The sequence below is a fragment of the Esox lucius genome, chromosome 8 (genome assembly GCF_011004845.1).
Source record: "Esox lucius isolate fEsoLuc1 chromosome 8, fEsoLuc1.pri, whole genome shotgun sequence".
NCBI lineage: Eukaryota > Metazoa > Chordata > Actinopteri > Esociformes > Esocidae > Esox > Esox lucius.
Window position 1 is genome coordinate 1525059 of NC_047576.1, and position 22884 is coordinate 1547942.

Here is a 22884-nt window from a genome sequence, read left to right on the forward strand (position 1 = left end):
GCTATGGTATGATGGTGATATGGTATGATGGTGATAGGGTATGATGGTGATATGGTATGATGGTGCTATGGTATAATGGTGATATGGTGATATGGTATGATGGTGATATGGTGATAGGGTGATATGGTATGATGGTGATATGTTGTGATGGTGATATGGTATGATGGATATATGGTGATAGGGTATGATGGTGCTATGGTGATATGGTATGATGTTGATAGGATATGATGCTGATATGGTATGATAGTGATATGGTGTGATGGTGATATGGTGTGATAGGGATATGGTGTGATGATGATATGGTGATAGGGTATGATGGTGCTATGGTGATATGGTATGATGTTGATAGGATATGATGCTGATATGGTATGATAGTGATATGGTGTGATGGTGATATGGTGTGATAGGGATATGGTGTGATGATGATATGGTGATAGGGTATGATGGTGCTATGGTGATATGGTATGATGGTGATAGGGTACGATGGTGCTATGGTGATATGGTATGATGGTGATATGGTGATATGGTGATATGGTATGATGGTGATAGGGTACGATGGTGCTATGGTGATATGGTATGATGGTGATATGGTGATAGGGTAAGATGGTGATATGGTATGATGGTGATATGGTGATAGGGTATGATGGTGCTATGGTGATATGGTATGATGGTGATATGGTGATAGGGTATTATGGTGCTATGGTGATAGGGTATGATGGTGATATGGTGATAGGGTATTATGGTGATATGGTGATAGGGTATGATGGTGAAATGGTGATCGGGTATGATGGTGATATGGTGATTGGGTATGATGGTGATATGGTGATAGGGTATTATGGTGCTATGGTGATAGGGTATGATGGTGTTATGGTGATATGGTGATAGGGTATGATGGTGAAATGGTGATCGGGTATGATGGTGATATGGTGATCGGGTATGATGGTGATATGGTGATATGGTGATAGGGTATGATGGTGAAATGGTGATCGGGTATGATGGTGATATGGTGATCGGGTATGATGGTGATATGGTGATAGGGTATGATGGTGCTATGGTGATATGGTGATAGGGTATGATGGTGATATGGTGATAGGGTATGATGGTGCTATGGTGATAGGGTATGATGGTGATATGGTGATCGGGTATAATGGTGATATTACCAATGGTTTGATGGACAGGGACTTTCAGCACTGTTAACCTCAGTATCACCAACAGATCTCACCTGTGATTGCTGTTCGACACACCAGGTGTGTATAGGAGAAATGGAGTGTTGAGTTAAGTAGGAAATAAGACTCAATGACACGCCTGGCCCTCTCACTGACATCGTAGAACAGACGAGCACTTTTTAGGGGGACACGGCCCTCATATCCATACTGAAGATAAAACACAGTAGAAACATAGATGAAACACAGTAGTAACACAGTGAAAATACAGTAAAACACAGTAAAAACAGTGAAACAAATCTTGAAAAAAGGAAAACGTACTCAGCATATTGCCTTGTAAGGAACCAAACAATTCTCTGAATACTTACTAAGGAACTGAATCAGCGACATCCCTTTATAAAAGACATCCCTTTATAAAAGACATCCCTATATAAAAGACATCCCTATATAAAAAGACATCCCTATATAAAAAGAAATCCCTATATAAAAAGGGTAATGTAAATGAACTGGTCATACTATAACAAACACTGTAATCTATTCTCAAACAAAAGTTCATTTTCCCAGCCAAAAAATGTCTCTCTGAATACAGGTAACAGTGTTTCTTCCTTCACTGTCTGACAGCACCACATGGTTGACCTTTTCATACCCGGTGACCTTTTCATACCCGGTGACCTTTTCATACCCAGTGACCTTTTCATACCCAGTGACCTTTTCATACCCGGTGCTTTCTTACCTGCAGCGCTTTTAGCACCGTGGCTCCCTCAAATCTCTCATTGGGCGTATGAGGAGATGTCTTCCCTCTGTAACCATCTCCAGCCATGGTCACGGTCTGTGGGGACACAGAGACATTATCACTGCCATTATGACAATATACAAAGACAATGTAGTGAATGCAGACCCGTTATAACACATGGGTACGCAGTGTCAGTATTAAACAACACTGTAGTTAATGTTAAATATCCGTTATCTTACGTGGGCCAGGTGCTTCAGCTCAGCACACTCCTCCACAGTTAAGACATTATCCAGGAGAACCCTCTGACTGCCGTTCAGGGCCAAAGAGTCCTGCACCAACTGAACATTATCATAAACCAGAGGGCCTCCTACACACACACACAGGCACACACACACACACAGAGACAAAGAAACACACACACACCTATTAGGCAACATGTTATCTTGCATCTGGGATGCAGTTATTTACATCCAATCCTTCATATTTCACTTTTGCGATGAATTGATGAAGGTTTGGACATGACCTATTTCTTCTTGTGTCTTTCTAACTTCAGTGGATGGAGGAGACAGTCATAGGAGTAGTTCTGAGGAGAACATTGGTCATCATACCTTCCCTGAGTTGCTGTGGGGGGAACAGGGAGATATTCTTCTTCTCTGAGATCGGAACATACTCCATCCATCCATTTGTACCAGAGGGAATCCTGGGAAAATGGATGCAGAAGATTAGGAAGGTCCCTAACCCTCCAAAAGTTAAAGTTTAACTACCTCTCAAAAAGGACACTTGAAGAACCAATAGAATGGGTTATTTTTGAAGACTTCCTTAAATAACTTATTTCAGCCTCTGTTTAAATTGTACATTGCATTTAAGTAAGGCTGAGACAATCAATACAGCTAAACCCATTCTGGGCCTCTTGTCAATGTAAGGAGCTATAACTACAGGAAGATACTACAACTAGTCAATGGATGTCAGAAGTATTTCAGTTTGAAGTATCACACGGTAAATGATTATGACGCATAGTTTAATTTATAACCGTGGTAAAACACACCACGTCCAAGAAAACCCAGTGCAAAGTGTTTTTTTATGATGTGATGGAGATATGGTATTTTGGTGATATGGTATTTTGGTGATAAGGTATTTTGGTGATATGGTATGACGGTGATATGATATTTTGGTGATATGGTATTTTGGTGATATGGTATGACGGTGATATGGTATGACGGTGATATGGTATGACAGTGATATGGTATGACGGTGATAGGGTATGACGGTGATAGTGTATTTTGGTGATATGGTATTTTGGTGATATGGTATGACGGTGATAGTGTATGACGGTGATAGTGTATTTTGGTGATATGGTATTTTGGTGATATGGTATGACGGTGATAGTGTATGACGGTGATATGGTATTTTGGTGATATGGTATTTTGGTGATAGTGTATGACGGTGATATGGTATTTTGTTGATATGGTATGACGGTGATATGGTATTTTGTTGATATGGTATGACGGTGATATGGTATGATGGTGATATGGTATGATGGTGATATGGTATGATGTGATAGTGTATTCGGTTTCAGTGGAATTTCTTAAGTTGCTTTATCTAGATTTCAAAGACGGGTGAGACAGACTCGGACAGAGAGACTGGGAAGGTTGGAGAGGGGATTGAACCCTGTTCTCCAGGGTTAGCTGGACATTGTATTTTACCGGTTAGAATCCTCTCTGCCGCCTGTACTGGTCCAGTAATGCTACAGAAAACAAAGTAAGACAGTGTGGAATATTCCAGAAATAATTAGTTGATAGAAATCAAGAAACATGATAGCAAGCAAGCAAGCAGGTTTATTTATATAGCACAATTCAAGCATAGAAGCAATTCAATGTGCTTTACAAATATTTTTTTTATATAAAATAATACAATAGCATAAAAACAAATACTTAAATGAAAACATCAAAACAACATAATAATAATAAAACATAGAATAAGAAAATAGAAATAGAATAAAAACTGGATAAAAACACAGGAAGCTATAGAAGCTGTAAGGCTAAACAGTGTGGTTAAATTTAAGTGCGAAATGAAAAGAGACGTGTTTTTAACCTGGATTTAAAAATGGATACGTTTGGGGCACGTCTAAGATCTTCTGGTAGTTTATTCCAGGTGTTTATTCCAGTACTGAAATAGTGACATGCAAACAAATTCCCATGGTGGCCAATAGGTTGGGCTGTTGGCTGAGGGGTTTATGGGTCCGTGACTAGGCACCTGTTACTGTTCACACTACATATCGAGCGCCTCAGAATACAAGCACTGATGTAGGATCGGATGAAGTCTCACTCCCCAGTTGTATTTATTTTACAGTCCACCCTGAACCTACATCAGCATTCCTTCTCTGAGACGCTTCATCATACAGCTGTAGTTCTGGCATTGTTAGATGACATTGTTTCATGTTGGATGACATTGTTTCAAATGTCATCTAAAACAGCCCTCCTCTTATAAATAGCGGAGTGAACCATGTTACTGAGCTTCCGAGGCAGCCAAAGAGTTAAAATAAGAGGCTAAGTTCCCATTGGTCATCAGGTTCCTGTACTCACCCCCTCTGTGAACTCAACTCGAAGGTTCTCGCTGCCAATCACCAGAAGCTCCGTCTCCAGCTTGTGGCGCCTCAGGTACCACTCAGCATTCTGGGGACACAGAGAATCAAGCAGCCCCCTTAATCTCCAAGAGTCAAAAACATTTTGAGGACCTCACAGTACATCACCTTGTCTTGCTGATGAATCTCGCAAAAGGCGTGAAGAAAACGTCCCTCACCAACCTACCCCTCGGTAGTACTACAGAATTTTACTCCTTTTCACAGGAACCAAGTATCTCTAGACTCCTGCAGCCCAAAACTGGACCTGTTACAGGGACACGTTACAGGGACCCGTTACAGGGACAGCTAAGTCTCTCCTTGTCCTAGTGATGGACTCAATATCCTCTCCTTTGCTGACCTCTCTTAGCATTTCACAGTTAGTACTGGTTCTTCCTGACAGGGCCTTTACAAATGTGACTGGGAAAGAAAATAAGCTTATTTCAGCAGACATGATGCATCTCTCTGCCCCTCAGACAGTGGGGAGTGCTGTTTGTTCAACTAACGCTGCTGGTTCGTTTAATGTCTACAGCGACGAGGGTATAAAGTCACCTCATTGATAATAGGGCATGTATAAGCCTACTATGAACCACACAAAGTTCAACCAAAGATATCTTTTCTTTTCACCAAGAGATTTGAGAACTTGGCAGTAAGTGAAACAGTGGCCCTTTAAATATTGTTCGGACACGAAAAAAGAGCTGATCTTGGATATCCATTATGGTGAAGAAGAGAGGAAAGGAATGGGAAAGAGAGGTGAGGAGGGAAACCATGTGAGATGTACTGCAGTATATTATAAGGGGCTATGCTATGCTATGCTATGTTATGCTATGCTATGAAACCCAAGCAGCCAGTAGCATTTGCGGTTGCCGGAAAAATCTTTTTTCCACCCGTCATGCAAACTGCTCTTGAACTGTTTCAGCGAGTTTCTGTGGGCAGTGAGAGTTATACTCCCCCTCCTCCCTATTCCTAAAAGACAGGACTTTGGCAGGCAGGCCCCAGCTCTCTGCCACTCCACGCAGAGTAAATGAGGTCTGAAGAAAGGAAGAGAGAAAGAGAGAGGTAGGAAAAGAGGAGCGAGAGGAGGAGAAAGAGTGGGAGTGAGGACAAACAGAGGGAAAGAGAGGGGGAGGAGGGGGAGGAGCTCAAAAAGGGTTTATTTACATTACGCTACCTTTTCTGAGACATTTCAAAGAAGACTCGATATGCTGGATACATTTTGTTGTGTAAACAGTTTTACAACTCTCTCAAGTTTCTGTGCAGTTCGCAAAGTTCTGAATGTCAGTGGGATGTAAATGTTAATAAATGGAGTGACACACACACTCACTCACACACACAGACACACAGACACACAACCTGTGCCACATTTATTCTGCCATCTCCCAGGACAACAGGCGTGTGAGCAGGGTCGCAGAACGGGAAAAAGTACCAGGAACGGAACACATAAACCTCCAACATGTAAACAAAGTAAACAACAGTGGTGTGGGTCATAAAGACCACCCTCCACTTTACAGCAGGCACTGCTTTGGTGGTAATAGAGTGCCTGCTGTAAAGTGTTAGGGCATCATTTGGACTGGAGCCATGATCTTACCTCCCGGGGTCTGAGGTCACGACCCAGAGTCTCTTGGTAATACTCCACATTGTCAGTCATGAAGTCGTCGGCTTCGTGGAACAGAAGGTAAGACTGGGCACACTCCAGAGCCTGCTCCAGCATGTTCACTGGAGAGACGAAGACAGGACACACCAGGAAGTGAATGTTCTGCCCTTATATGTTCCTGTGTCAATGAAGCTTGTTTGAGGGTCTGACAGACCCAACTAACACTACATTACTGTCTGTCATTCTATCAGGGACAGGTTCTGACAGACTAATTAACACTACATTACTGTCTGTCATTATATCAGGGACAGGGTCTGACAGACTAATTAACACTACATTACTGTCTGTCATTTTATCAGGGACAGGTTCTGACAGACTAATTAACACTACATTACTGTCTGTCATTATATCAGGGACAGGTTCTGACAGACTAATTAACACTACATTACTGTCTGTCATTATATCAGGGACAGGTTCTGACAGACTAATAAACACTACATTTCCTAAGTCATGCCATATTCAGTGACTACTGTATGTTTACCTCTTTTTTGCCCTTGTTTCTTGTTCTACTGATTGTCCTGTTGACAATCTAAAATGTTATGATGTTATAATATATTTCAACACCCCATTATTTGATGGCAATTAAATAATTTCAATGTAATTTATTAAGAGAGAGGATGAAGAGACAAGTGATCAAACAACAGAGGTAATAACAATGACATTGTGTTGACGGAATCTGTCGACAGGTAACGCTTAAAAACAGGCATGTTTCTACGGTCCAGTCGGAACAACACCTCATCGTTATTAACTCCCTCTGAAAGCCCCTGTACGGCACCAGCCCTTTGTTTAAAAATGTCACATATTTTGGACAAACTTTTTTTAAACCTATTTTGTCTCTGCTCCTTTAGCATGGTTAACAGGATTGAAATGAAACCTGCTCTGATGGTTAACAGTTAAGGTATTACCTCAGAGGGTCTAAGGTTGGGGCTGAGGTTTGGGTTCAAGTCGGGGATGGAATGCACAGGCCTGCCCATTGACTTCAATACTGGGTCTATGAGATGATCATTGAATTACAATTTAGAACAGGATCTCCATAGAGACGAGAAACTGGAACTTTTGGAACTGTGGCTGAACATTCCAGGGTCATGACCACACCGGAGAGAGAGAGGCAGTCGGAGGTCTGAGTGAGACAGTGGAAATACGGACACAAGACTGCATGGGAACAAGCGCACGCACACGCAGGCACGCACACCCTAACCCTAACCACACACATATACACACACACCCCACACAACCCCCCCACCACCACCACTCACACTCCACACAACCCCCTCCCCACATACACACACCACAAACATACACCCCCCTCTGTAGCCATTGATGGGTGACTGCGGTCTCTCTCTGTAGCCATTGATGGGTGACTGCGGTCTTTCTCTGTAGCCATTGATGGGTGACTGCAGTCTCTCTCTGTAGCCATTGATGGGTGACTGCGGTCTTTCTCTGTAGCCATTGATGGGTGACTGCAGTCTATCTCTGTAGCCATTGATGGGTGACTGCGGTCTTTCTCTGTAGCCATTGATGGGTGACTGCGGTCTCTCTCTGTAGCCATTGATGGGTGACTGCGGTCTCTCTCTGTAGCCATTGATGGGTGACTGCAGTCTCTCTCTGTAGCCATTGATGGGTGACTGCGGTCTCTCTCTGTAGCCATTGATGGGTGACTGCGGTCTCTCTCTGTAGCCATTGATGGGTGACTGCGGTCTCTCTCTGTAGCCATTGATGGGTGACTGCAGTCTCTCTCTCTGTTTCTTTGCATTTACATTTTGGAGTGGATTGTTACATTTAAGATACTCCGTATCTCACTCTCCATGTGGTTCTTATTTTACTGTCATCATTGACATCAAAAAGATAATAGTAAATAACACATTCCTATTTCCATTGTTAACAGTGTTTTACAAGTTACCTTTTAAACTGCACAGCACAGAATGACCTATCAGACCTTCACAGTTTTATTTATAGTTAAGTTGTAGTAAATAACTCCCTCTTTGCTTCAGTGAGCCTGTATTCATGAGAAGGAATTCTCCTTGACTGTGCCCACAAAATGGGGGAAAGTAACAGTCTTCTCCCCCCCCCCCCCCCCCCCCCCGCTGTGAATAAGCAATTTTTTTTGTTGATTTGTGGTGTACAAAAATAAAAATACCTGCACAAACAGAAACTTTTTCTATTTGGTGAAGGATAGTGTGATTGTGGGTGCCAGGTGTTCATGTAACAGTGTGTGGAAAGCATTTTTCACAGGTAAAATATTGTACTTGTTTCGTAAAGCCAGCTTGTACATAAACTTACCTACTTGTATAACAGAGTCAATTTGTTTGTGTTGTCTTGGCTAGCTTCATTTTCCAGACGGTAGCTAGCTTGCTCTTACGTGGTTTGGCTGACATGAGCGCCATGAGGGAAGCTCGTATTTGGACGCAGAGAGAACACTTGTATTTCTCTAAGATGTCGTTTTGTAATTGACCAAATCAAGCAGAAACCAGAGACCAACATTGGGTCAGTTAGGCTAAGGATTGTGGGTCGGGCTGAGAGAATACACCGCCCTATTATTGGAAAGGTTAAAGCAAGGTCAAAATAGTCACTATAAAAGGAATGGGCCCAAACAGAGAATGGGTCAAGTTTAGGTGCCTAATGATTGATTTAACTGTTTTTCCTTTGGTTTATTAGTCCCATGTGCCACAGAAGCCTTGGACATAATGTGAGGAGATCACAGTAATTCATTACACTGCCCTCCTCCTCCTTATCTTCTGTGTTGTCCTGCCAACGCCTCCCTCCCCCTTCATCCCAGCTATACAAAGGACATGTCCCAAATAGAAACCTTCAACCTAATTAGGCACCCTACTTCCTACTTGAACACAGGCCTTTCTCTACTCTAATAAGCTTAAAGAACACAGGCCTTGGCCTTTCTCTACTCTAACAAGCTTAATGAACACAGGCCTTGGTCTTTCTCTGTTCTAAGAAGCCTAATGAACACAGGCAATGGTCTTTCTCTACTCTAATAAGCTTAATGAACACAGGCCCAGGTCTTTCTTTACTCTAATAAGCTTAAAGAACACAGGCCTTGGCCTTTCTCTACTCTAATAAGCTTAAAGAACACAGGCCTTTCTCTACTCTAATAAGCTTAAAGAACACAGGCCTTGGCCTTTCTCTACTCTAACAAGCTTAAAGAACACAGGCCCTGGTCTTTCTCTACTCTAATAAGCTTAATGAACACAGGCCTTGGTCTTTCTCTGTTCTAAGAAGCTTAATGAACACAGGCAATGGTCTTTCTCTACTCTAATAAGCTTAATGAACACAGGCCCAGGTCTTTCACTACTCTAATAAGCTTAAAGAACACAGGCCCAGGTCTACCTCTACTCTAATAAGCTTAATGAACACAGGCCCTGGCCTTTCTCTGCTCTAAAAAGCTTAATGAACACAGGCCTTGGCCTTTCTCTACTCTAATAAGCTTAAAGAACACAGGCCTTTCTCTACTCTAATAAGCTTAAAGAACACAGGCCCTGGTCTATCTCTGCTCTAACAAGCTTAATGAACACAGGCCCAGGTCTTTCTCTGTTCTAAGAAGCTTAATGAACACAGGCCCTGGTCTTTCTCTGCTTTAAGACATTTTATGAACACAGGCCCTGGTCTTTCTCTGCTCTAAGACATTTTATGAACAGAGGCCCTTGTCTTTCTCTGCTCTAAGAAGCTTTATGAACACAGGCCCTGATCTTTCTCTGCTCTAAGAAGCTTTATGAACACTGGCCCTGGTCGTATTCAAACCCAGATCTCCGTCTTTCTATGAGTCAGCAGGTGAATATTTACCTAATTAATGATCATGCGATTTGGGTGTGCCAGTGACAAGTCTGCTCCAGGCCATTCCTTGGGTCTGAACACCACACCCTGTCTGCATGCAGGCTACTCAGGTTAAAGAAGGTTGAATCACTCACTAGTCGTAGCTTGAGTCGAAGAGGGCGCACTAATCACTCTGTAGCACACAACATTTGACCAGGGCCCAAGGGGAAATGGGAGCCATATTGCATGCAGACTGTGTAGAGGAGGTGAAGCAACATGAGGGCACTCACTCTGGAAGTAAGCGAACTGCAGGTAGTCGTAGTGCAGTGGGAGGTAGTTCTCCATGGGGGACAGGCGTCCGGGCCGGACTGCCAGGTCCCTCACACACTCGTGTTCACAGTACAGCACCTGGGTGAAATGGTCTGAAACACACAACAGACCGTAAATGAATGATGCACGCTGGATTCTGGAAGAAAACAACGTAGAAATGTCTTAGTTCAACTATGAATTCAAATGGATCCAATACTGCCATGTATGAATTCTTACTCTAGCATTTACTGTATTCTACATTAACAATCTCTGTATTCTACATAAGCATTTACAGTACTCTACTTAACATTAGCATTCACTGTCCTCCACAATGTAATGTATTTTACTTTAAAATGTACTGTGCTCTGCCTTAGAATATATTATACTCCAGAATGTACTGCACTCTACTGTAGTATATAATGTATTGTACTCTACTTTACAATGTACTGTACTCTACTTCACAATGTACTGTACTCTACTTTACAATGTACTGTACTCTACTTACTAGTAATCGTTCTTAAGACATTAACCAATGGCTTCTAGCAGAGACACTGTGGCTTCAACAAACACTACATTTGTACTACAATTACAGTAAGAATGCACCACACACACACACCCACAAACACACACAAACTCCAATGAGATCATCTTGTGATGTCATCTCAGGGTCTTTTGTGTGACCAAAAGGAAAATATATAATTCCATATGCCACTTTTTCCCTTCTAGAACAGTTAAGAGGAAATCCAGAACTCTCTGAGGGCACATCTCTATTGTAAAACCCGATGGTGGTTTGAGCCGACGGCCTTCATCTGTGTTTCTATGAACCATCCCAGACAGACATACCACATGACACCTGGTGATCCTCCCTCATCATCTGTGTTACTATGAACCATCACAGACAGACACACCACATGCCACCTGGTGATCCTACCTCATCATCTGTGTTACTATGAACCACCACAGACAGACACACCACATGACACCTGGTGATCCTCCCTCATCATCTGTGTTACTATGAACCATCACAGAAAGACACACCACATGACACCTGGTGATCCTCCCTCATCATCTGTGTTACTATGAACCATCACAGACAGACACACCACATGCCACCTGGTGATCCTACCTCATCATCTGTGTTACTATGAACCATCACAGACAGACACACCACATGACACCTGGTGATCCTACCTCATCATCTGTGTTACTATGAACCACCACAGACAGACACACCACATGACACCTGGTGATCCTCCCTCATCATCCATTACAGTCCACATGACGACTCACATCTCACAGCAACCAATCAACTCCTTCAAAAACTGTCTCATTTAAGATGCACCAACACTTCCTCGTGTCCTTCCCGGCCAGTCTATTTGTTCAGTCCCTATTTGTATTTCCTGCCTTCACATGGACAGAGAAACCAAGTGCCTGTTGTTATCAATCGATCATTATATTTATATTTATATATTTATTTCATGATGCAGTGGGGAAACATGAATCTAGTTTTTCCCTGATTTGTGTCTGGACCAGCCACGTACAGCAGTGGGAAGAGGAGAATGGAGCTTGTTGGTGTGTGTGTGTGTGTGTGTTTGTTCAGCCTTTGGGATTGAGCACAAGAATGGAGTCACAAAACCACACTCTGATTGAGGAAGGAGAAGAACACCTGTTATTCTAAAAAGACCCCCTAAATCCCCTCATCTGCACCATTGTTCAGCCCCAACCCTCAGACAGCCCCCAACAGCCTTGCTCCAGGGCACCGAAGTAGGGAACTGTATAGACACGGCCAAGGATCAAAGAAACTACAATAGCAGAGATTTGACAAGTGCTATGGAAAAATAAATCCTGGCTAGATTAGACATTTACAAAAAAAGTTATCCCAGTTTCCGTGTTTGCACAACGATATATGAGACAAAGCACACCTGGCATCAGCCTAGCTTTGCTTGACCACCTGGATTAAGAACCCTGACTGTCTTATGTCAACATGAACAGGTCTGACTCAGTCTGTGTGTGGGTAACTGCATGATGGCGTGATTGTTTTTCAGTGTCGGGGGTGTGTCCGGCCAGACACCCCCGTCCCCCATCCAACATGATCCAGCAGGGCTGCGTCCACATTCACACAGCATCTCTGAGAGCTGATCCAGGATCAGCTTACACTTTTAGATCATAACAAACATGACACAACAAAGAAACAACCTGATCCTTGAACAAAGCCTAATGGGTAACTGCTCGGCCTGTCTCTCTGCCTCCACAGCCTGACTCTCTGCCTCCTCGGCCTGATTCTCTGCCTCCTCGGCCAGACGCTCTGCCTCCTTGGCCTGACTCTCTGCCTCCTCGGCCCGACTCGCGGACTGACTCTCTTCCTCCTCGGCCTGACTCTCTGCCTCCTCGGACTGACTCTCTGCCTCCTTGGCCTGATGCTCTGCCTCCTCGGCCTGACTCTCTGCCTCCTCTGCCTGACGTTCTGCCTCCTCTGCCTGACGTTCTGCCTCCTCGGCTTGTTGCTCTGCCTCCTCGGCCTGACTCTCTGCCTCCTCTGCCTGACGTTCTGCCTCCTCTGCCTGACGTTCTGCCTCCTCGGCTTGTTGCTCTGCCTCCTCGGCCTGACTCTCTGCCTCCTCTTCCTGACATTCTGCCTCCTCGGCTAGTTGCTCTGCCTCCTCGGCCTGACTCTCTGCCTCCTTGGCCTGACTCTCTGCCTCCTCTGCCTGACGCTCTGCCTCCTCGGCCTGACTCTCTGCCTCCTTGGCCTGACTCTCTGCCTCCTCTGCCTGTCTCTCTTCCTCCTCGGCCTTACTCTCTGCCTCCTTGGCCTGACGCTCTGCCTCCTCGGCCTGACTCTCTGCCTCTGCCTCCTCTGCCTGACGCTCTGCCTCCTCGGCCTGACTCTCTGCCTCCTCGGCCTGACGGTCTGCCTCCTCGGCCTGACTCTCTGCCTCCTCGGCTTGTCGCTCTGCCTCTTCAGACGACTTTTTCTTAGGGTAGTTTTTACATTGTTAATGTATAAGTGTTCACTGACCAGCCTTTAATGGAGAAATAAGTTAAAGTAGCTTAATGACTAAGGCTTTAACACTGTAGCTGACCAGGGCCATGAGTTCACTAAACATGGACACTATTTCACCCAGTTGTCTTTTTGGCAACAGATCTTAAGTGGCTTGACACGCCCACAGGGGCGGGGTATTCACCTACAGGGGCGGGGCATTCACCCAGAGAGGCAGGGCATTTGCCTACAAGTCGGAAAATGATTTCAGAAGATGAAAGAACATAAACTGTGTTTCTCCGCCTTCCAGAGGTCCAATCAGGATGTTCAGTGTCCCGTTGGACCTGAGAACTGTGGCAACCAGAAAATCACTGGACTCGCAACAGCCTCTGGGCTCAAGCATTCTGGAGGTTTTAAATACAACAGCCTCAGGGCTCAAGCATTCTGGGGGTTTTAAATGCAACAGTCCTTTCATTGCACCATCCCAGCTGTGTTAATGTTAGTGCACAAAACAAACAGATATCTTCACACAGATAGGCATACGGTTACGCAAAATCATCAGAACATGATATCTATTTCTGGAATTGGATCAAAAGACCCGGGGCTACTCCAAAAAGACCTTGGAGTGAAGCACCGGAAGCCCAGACATAACCACGACATTGGTTTTGAAACAACTAAGATATTACACATGAAAAACCCAAAAAAAACAAATATTTGTGAGGAGTCGTTGGAGTTTAAAGCCCTGTCAGATGTTTTCCATGAGCTTCCAAATGAGATAAAGGGGGGCAGTTTGAATATGACCATAAAGTAGTCCAGGTGGGAAAGTAATTTCTCCCAAAAAAATAATCTTTTACAGGAAATAGGTCGGCAGAACCACATGAAGTACAGCATAGAGATATTTCCCATTAAATGTGTGAACTCCCTGCATAGAGATATTTCCCATTAAATGTGTGAACTCCCTGCATATAGATATTTCCCATTAAATGTGTGAACTCCCTGCATAGAGATATTTCTCCATGAAATGTGTGTACTCCCTGCATATTTTTTCATGCTCAATAAATAATGATCAAATCATGGCAGTCAGATTTATATGTTCAGATGTATGACTGCATCAGATTTATCTACACAAAAGCGTGACATCCACAACAAGTCACTATTAATATACCCTGTCAGACCCTGACAGACACACAGGCAATGGACTTCTAATACAACCGTTTTTCTGCCTGAAATGCCCCCTCTCTCTCTGCATGTTGTTCCTCATGTGCCCTTTCAGCCTGCTGACAGCAGGTAAATCCCTCAGTGGGCATGGCATCAGGACCAGGTCCCGGGCAGGCAGAGCAGGAGCCCTCAAGGCTAACGGAGCATGGCAGGAGGAGAGATACGAGGTTTGGCTGTACTGCATTTGCAGTGTTGCAGGAAAAGTCACGTTAAGACAATAAACACATCAAAATGTTTAAATGCCAAGAAAAGCCTCCCATCCCATGGTTAACTGACTCTTGAAAACATGATCTGGTGCGGTTTCTTAACCCTGTGTTATTTTGAAGATGGGGAGAATGGCGTTTTGGACCACAGGAGAAATCAACATTGTTACCCACCACTGGAAAGACAGCCATGTTTGTTTTATAAAATCACTACTGGCTGTTGAAAGGCTCCCCAGTGCAGTGAAATAGCTGGGCAAAATAAATGACACCAGTGTTCTGAAGGAGCCCCAGTTAGTAGCCAAGACAGGCACTTCAAATCCTTCCACCGATACTGTATATTACATTATAACATGTTGCATTCATAGAAAATGAACAAAAATCAGTATGGAAAGCTACATGATAGTTATATACCCTACATGGACACTACATGATAGTTATATACCCTACAAGGACACTACATGATAGTTATATACCCTACAAGGACACTACATGATAGTTATATACCCTACATGGACACTACATGATAGTTATATACCCTACAAGGACACTACATGATAGTTATATACCCTACATGGACACTACATGATAGTTATATACCCTACAAGGACACTACATGATAGTTATATACCCTACATGGACACTACATGATAGTTATATATCCTACAAGGACACTACATGATAGTTATATACCCTACAAGGACACTACATGATAGTTATATACCCTACAAGGACACTACATGATAGTTATATACCCTACAAGGACACTACATGATAGTTATATACCCTACATGGACACTACAGGATAGTTATATACCCTACAAGGACACTACATGATAGTTATATACCCTACATGGACACTACATGATAGTTATATACCCTACAAGGACACTACATGATAGTTATATACCCTACATGGACACTACATGATAGTTATATACCCTACATGGACACTACATGATAGTTATATACCCTACAAGGACACTACATGATAGTTATATACCCTACATGGACACTACAGGATAGTTATATACCCTTCATGGACACGACATGATAGTTATATACCCTACATGGAAACTACATGATAGTTATATACCCTACATGGACACTACATGATAGTTATATACGCTACATGGACATTACCTGATAGTTATATACCCTACATGGACACTACATGATAGTTATATACCCTACATGGACACTACATGATAGTTATATACCCTACATGGAAACTACATGATAGTTATATACCCTACATGGAAACTACATGATAGTTATATACCCTACATGGAAACTACATGATAACTATATACCCTACATGGACACTACATGATAGTTATATACCCTACATGGACACTACAGGATAGTTATATACCCTTCATGGACACTACATGATAGCTATATTCCCTACATGATAGTTATATACCCTACATGAAAACTACATGATAGTTATATACCATACATGGAAACTACATGATAGTTATATACCCTACAAGGAAACCACATGATAGTTATATACCCTACATGGAAACTACATGATAGCTATATACCATACCATACCATCTTCTTCCGCTTATCCGGGGCCGGGTCGCGGGGGCAGCAGTCTAAGCAGGGATGCCCAGACTTCCCTCTCCCCAGACACTTCCTCTAGCTCTTCCGGGGGGACACCGAGGCGTTCCCAGGCCAGCCGGGAGACATAGTCCCTCCAGCGTGTCCTAGGTCTTCCCCGGGGTCTCCTCCCGGTGGGACGGGACCGGAACACCTTCCCAGGAAGGCGTTCCGGAGGCATCCGAAAAAGATGCCCAAGCCACCTCAGCTGACCCCTCTTGATGTGGAGGAGCAGCGGCTCTACTCTGAGCTCCTCCCGGGTGACCGAGCTTCTCATCCTATCTCTAAGGGATCGCCCGGCCACCCTGCGGAGAAAGCTCATTTCGGCCGCCTGTATCCGGGATCTTGTCCTTTCGGTCATGACCCAAAGCTCATGACCATAGGTGAGAGTAGGAACGTAGATTGACTGGTAAATCGAGAGCTTCGCCTTGCGGCTCAGCTCTTTCTTCACCACGACAGACCGATACATCGACTGCATTACTGCAGAAGCTGCACCGATCCGTCTGTCAATCTCCCGGTCCATCCTTCCCTCACTCGTGAACAAGACCCCTAGATACTTAAACTCCTCCACTTGAGGCAGGCACTCTCCACCAACCTGAAGCGGGCAAGCCACCCTTTTCCGACTGAGGACCATGGCCTCGGATTTGGAGGTACTGATTTTCATCCCCACCGCTTCACACTCGGCTGCAAACCGTCTAGCTATATACCCTACATGGAAACTACATGATAGCTATATTCCCTACATGATAGTTATATACTCTACATGAAAACTACATGATAGTTATATACCCTACATGGAAACTACATGATAGTTATATACCCTAAATGGAAACTAAATGATAATTATATATCCTACATGGAAACTACATGATAGTTATATACCCTACATGGAAACTACATGATAGTTATACACTCTATATGTAAAACTATCACATTTGTAGGATATATATTACATTGGTAGCAATATAGGCACTACACATTGGTGTTAGAGTTACTACATATTCACCTCGTACAGAAGGTAAAGACCCTACGTTTACCTTTTTTACTTTTTTGGAAAGGAAAGCAAAAGGTGCAGTGTTCCCTTAATTTTTTCCGGAGCTGTATATTACATATCTGTTTTTTAGAACCAGTGTAGACACTACATACCAGTGTTATATACCTTACACAGGCGCTAAATATACAATATACATGTAATTGGTTTCATAATCCTTACTTAAAGAATGTATCATATACCCTAGTTATGAATACCAGACAGACACTACGTAAATGTTATAGACCCTAACTAGACATAAAATAAAAGCTATAGACACTAAATAGGAGTTATAGACCCTACCTCGTGACTACATAGAGCTACATAGAGACTAACCTGAGATCAGTTCTGAGAGGCTGTAGCGGTAGAGGAGGTGGTCCTGCTCCTCAAACCTCTGGGGGCCTAGGCAAAGGGCCCGACACTCCACGTCAGCTTTGTAGTACTCCTGGAGGGCCTCTTCAAACATGGCAATGGCCCCCTCATAGTCTCCACTGTCATACAGCTTCACCCCCGCTGAGAAGGACCTCTGTGGGGGGGAGTAGAAAAGGCGAAAGTGGAGAGTGGGGAAAGAGGGGGGTGGAGGGTGTGATGAAAGTGAAAAAGAAAGAGATAGATATGGTGGCTTATTTTGGGAATAACTGAGGACTATTAGCCTTGGGACTATCTGAGGACTGTTAGCCTTAGGACTATCTGAGGACTGTTAGCCTTGGGACTATCTGAGGACTGTTAGCCTTGGGACTATCTGAGGACTACTAGGCTTGGAACTACCTGAGGACTATTGGCCTACACATACTGCAGCCATGCAGACAGTCACATTGAGTGCTGAATAGAAGTTGCATCGGCGTGCTAAATGACCAACACCAGATGTGCTAGTCTGAGAGACAGGCAGGCAGTCAGGCACTGCGTTGGCACTATGAGGAGTGAGTATCAACACGTCTCTCCACAGTCTGACCTCTATGAGCTCTATGAGCTTCACACAGGCAGTCACAGTCAGTTTCCTAACCGTGGCTTTTCTCATTCAATGACCATCCTCAAGATCTGGATGAATAACTACTGAATACAAAGATCGATTCAAAGAGGGAGGGGTGAATGAAAGGGATTTCATTTAGAATGGGCAAATAGAGAGGTAATAAAAAAATGAAGAACTGCAGAAAACATGTTAAAAAGACTCCCTTTCAGCCATCTGGTTCTGCAGAGGTATTCAACTCTCTCCTCAGGGACATGAAGCCATTCCACGTGATCCATTCCAGATCTAGAACACCTTATTCAACTTGTCAGCTAATCATCAAGCTCTTGATCAGTGAATCAGCTGTGTCGGTTCAGGGCTGCCACATAATTGTGAAAAATGTCTGTGTCCATGAGAAGGTGAAAGACCTCACTGGTACCGAATGTTTGGACTATATATATTGACTTTACTGGAGACTTGATGCTCAAATGAGATATCTCCCACAGTTTTATTCCATTTACTTCTTCTTGGTTCCTAGTTATATACCCCTGGCATGACCAAAATATTCAACTGACTGTAAAGCAAATTCTGTTTGGCAGAAAGAGGCAAGAGGGTTTTGAGAAAGAGAGAAAGAGCTCTGCCTGATCGTGCCAAAGTAATGGTATGGAATGCTGTGAGTGGGCCCTGTGTGTCTCAGGAAATGTTCCAAGTCCATTAAAATGTCTCCTTTCTCACTTCCCACACGCAATTACTGACCCATAAGTGGTTGTACAAGTAGAAGCATGGTTCCTTGCCACCCTGCTGCCAATCCAGCCATATCTGATTAGCGATTAGTAAATCATGGAAGAGACAATGAATGAGTCTGTTTGGACGTTTTGGAACGGGGCCCGACTTGAAAAGTAATCACACCGGGGCTCAGTACGTTTCATGGGTCGGAGACAGTTTATAGTTCACCGAGAGACAGTTTGTTCGGAAACAGATTAAATCATAGCCTGAAATAATAATCCATTATGAAATGACCCTGATTAAACTGTATCCGACTGACAGGCCAGAGGGGTCCCAGGTCCACTCACCTGATGCGGTCGGGCCTCTCGGTCCACAAAGTGGTCCAGGTCGGTCCCCTCCAGGGCCTTGTACTGCTCCAGGTTCTGATCCATCTCCACGTGCTCTGGGTTGGCCTGGAAATAGGTGTGGGCAGCGGCTGCTGCCTTGTCCGAATGCTTCAGCTACACAAGAGAGGGAGGGAGGGAGAGAGGGAGGGGGGAGAGAGGGAGGGAGAGAGAGAGGGGGGACAGAGGGAGGGAGGGGAGGAGACGTGAGAACACATAACCATGAGGATTACCACACGTAGCGAACGCCAACTGAATCTGGCTAAAAACAGCTGCTTTCCCCAGGTCGATTTCATCAAGCAACAGCTAAAGAAACAAACCAAGAGAAAGATGAGCCACAAGACCCCCCATGCTGTGGCCTTGTCCAGTCTGCAGTCTTAGACAGGATGACTGTGGCGTTAAGTACAGGAGACTATATTAATGACAGTTTTCACCTCAGGAAGTGGACATAGAGACACTCCCGGACCAGCCTACTCATTGCCCTCCTGTTAACATGGAAAGCAGAGGAGGGCAGTGATCTCACACTGAGATCACACACAGTCTCAGTCACTGAGACCTGAAAATCTGCCCCCAGACTCCAATGCTGAGACAAGTTGGTCACAGGATGTTGATCACTTCACTCAAAACACCTGTAATCATCTGCAGGACCTGAATACAAAGTCTTCAATGCAATTTATGCTGATTAACTTAATGAGTTTGGCCCACGAACTGAAATGGTTTTGAACCGAAGTGTGTTATTTAGGGTTATTGTGGTATGCACAACAAAATCAGAAGCAAGCATGTGCCCCTCCAACCAGAAGACATCCAGTTCTTTCAATTCATGGAGAGTCACAAGACTGAGTTCATTTTGTAGCAAATTCCACATAAAAGAGACAACTCAAGGCAACCAAAGTAAAAGCATTAGTACAAAGCTGTTCATTGGTTTCTTTTCCAGATCCTCCAGCAGGGCGCTACTGAGGACAGGACCAGCATGGCTGAAGGAAACCTCTCTCTCATTCAGTTATCTAGTTTGTAATATTAATGGTCCTGGTTGATCAGGAGATCAGTAGAAAGTTGGCGACGTGACTTTGAGGACACATTGTTCTCATCCACATCCTGTCTGAATGGAAACCCGTCATCCGTTCCATAGATTAATGTCACCCAAATGATGGATTTGCTACCCTGAAACATGTGGTAGTCATAAATATGGGTGTATTAGCGTGAAATAATTATCCCAATCCCAAACATTTGTCTCCATTATAGAAAAATGCATTTAGAATAAACACAGGATAAAGCTCGGCCTGTCAGACATCTAAAACTCCTATTAGAGGCCTTCTAGACCAGACAATCAGAGCACAGAGGGGCTACAGATTCTGTATAGATCCTGAGCCATCCGGTCCAAAACAGCGGCTCCACTTTTAAGAGATACTTGGGGATTTTGGGGAGCCTTTTCTTTTTCCCCAGCATCAGACAAACACATGGATACCATTTATGTCTCTCTATCCAGACAGATGAAAAGCACAAATTGTTAGCTTAGCGCAATTGCTGGAAGTCTCCAGGACTTGCTAGCTGGATCTTCTCAAAATCAGTGGGCTGGTCATTTATAGTCCGACAAAGCTGTGGTAAATAAGTTCACCATAGCTATCAATTGGTTGTTTGTACTAATAACAAAAAATCTAAAGTCTATCCACTATCTCCTCCTGAAAACATAAACATACCTATGGTGTTGTGTCACATTTAGTGTAAATTCAAACTAGATTGGGTCACCATTCATAAATCATTTGTAGAGTATGATATACCCTTATGAATTATTTTTGAAATGTTGATGTGCGCTTATAAGGCCTGTGGCATGTGTTGTGGGTAAGGTCTTTAAAGGTCGCACTCAGTCAGAAGCGGCTCCAAATTAGCTCATGGTAAAACATTTAAAAGCCAGCAGATGTTGTTTCCCAGACTTGGATCTCTGAAGACACAGTCATTACTCTGAACTCTGTCTAGGGTTTTTAACTAGTCATAGAACAGAGCAACGCTGCTACAGTGACCCATACGAGTGCTTTCAGCGACCCATACGACTGCTTTTAGTGACCTCATTGACTACCAGAGAGTCAGTTGGATGCTCAGATTTCTCCATGAATATAATGTTAAAGGGTAAGCCACTAATCCAAGGCAGTGGCTTACATACTGTTTGGGTGAAAAAGAAATCAAGCTTTTAGAATGTTCTTCACAACATTGGATTTGAATTGTTTCTCATGTTGTTGCTTTCCTCTGAAATGTCACACCAATATCACGCGGGGCCCCGCGGCAGATGGAGACCCAGTGACGGGTCTGGCAGCCCCCTTCTCATTGGGTTGAGAGACACATAGGATTCCCCCAGTGCTGTGAAACCTGAGATCTTAATTATCCAGCCGTCAAAAGCCCTGCTGCACTTAGGAAGCACAGGTGGGCTGTTGTACAAGGCACTCTGTGAGAACCTCCAGATGTGGGAAAACTACAAAGCAAAACAGTATTTTTTTTGGGGGGCAACAGTTTAGCTCAAATCTACATCCCTCCTTTCTTCATTCACATCAAAGGATCTTGAATCACTAAGGGGACATTTTAAATCCCCCTTTTCTGAATATTTATCTCTACTGCCATATAAAATGAGGAATCCCAATTAAAGAGCGTGGACCATGTCAAACGAGGAAGTCAAGGTATGGTCTGATCCAGGTTCTGCGGCATCCTGTGCGGATTTCATCAGACATTTCAGGTTGCTAATTGATCTGATCAGTGTCCTGAAATTGGAAACATCTTCGCTGTCCTCCCGAGAAAAAGAAGCCTTCAATGCCTTCAAATAAAACTTTCACAGAGTGGGTGGGGGAGCGAGTGCTGGAGAGAGGAAGAGACATTATTATCCATGGTAGTGTAACCTTGAGACATTATTATCCATGGTAGTGTAACCTTGAGACATTATTATCCATGGTAGTGTAACCTTGAGACATTATTATCCATGGTAGTGTAACCTTGAGACATTATTATCCATGGTAGTGTAACCTTGAGACATTATTATCCATGGTAGTGTAACCTTGAGACATTAAGGATCTCAGGTGAAGCAACATTACTTTAAATCTTTCTTAAAGTGTGTTACTAACAGGTGCTGTTTTGAGGCCCTGATACTGAAGACCAAGCTCCAAATCTGTCCCAAACAGGAAGCCACAGTGCCCTAATCTGGGGGCTGTCCTGTTTTACAGTCTTCCTCTAATCTTTTCCAACCCCTTTTTCTTTGCAAAGCAGCCACGGTCGTCCTCTTTCATCTCCAACAGAGAGGACAGAGGAAGGGAAAACTGGAGGGCATGCTTGGTTAATTCTGAAAGGCTAGATAGTGAACTTGTGTGGACTGCATTCCTGCCCTGTCCACATTTCCCCCTGCTGCCTGGCCTGGACCAGAAGCCTGTCAGCAGGATAAGGAGGCATATTTCTGTCCCTTCCAACTGCTGACCTCCACTTCTCCAGTAATCACAGTGAATTCTGACAGACTTTTCTACAATGAGGGCTGGAGCCAAGGGCAAGGTTGTGGAATTCCCAAGAAAGAGTGTCCTCCCC

The 22884-nt window shown here is 43.8% G+C and overlaps 1 protein-coding gene across 1 annotated transcript in view; it reads right to left on the reverse strand.

Annotated features, from left to right (window-relative positions):
* Positions 1-22884, reverse strand: part of p3h2 (prolyl 3-hydroxylase 2) — a 75166-nt gene that overhangs the window by 6281 nt on the left and 46001 nt on the right. The window contains exons 2-11 of the mRNA XM_029121639.2: positions 19294-19446; positions 17611-17800; positions 10220-10351; positions 6102-6229; positions 4479-4568; positions 3600-3640; positions 2505-2596; positions 2136-2263; positions 1897-1992; positions 1223-1373 (exon numbers count right to left, since the gene is read on the reverse strand). Of these exons, the coding sequence (XP_028977472.1) occupies positions 1223-1373; positions 1897-1992; positions 2136-2263; positions 2505-2596; positions 3600-3640; positions 4479-4568; positions 6102-6229; positions 10220-10351; positions 17611-17800; positions 19294-19446 (1201 nt within the window). The remainder of the gene's footprint in view (positions 1-1222; positions 1374-1896; positions 1993-2135; positions 2264-2504; positions 2597-3599; positions 3641-4478; positions 4569-6101; positions 6230-10219; positions 10352-17610; positions 17801-19293; positions 19447-22884) is intronic.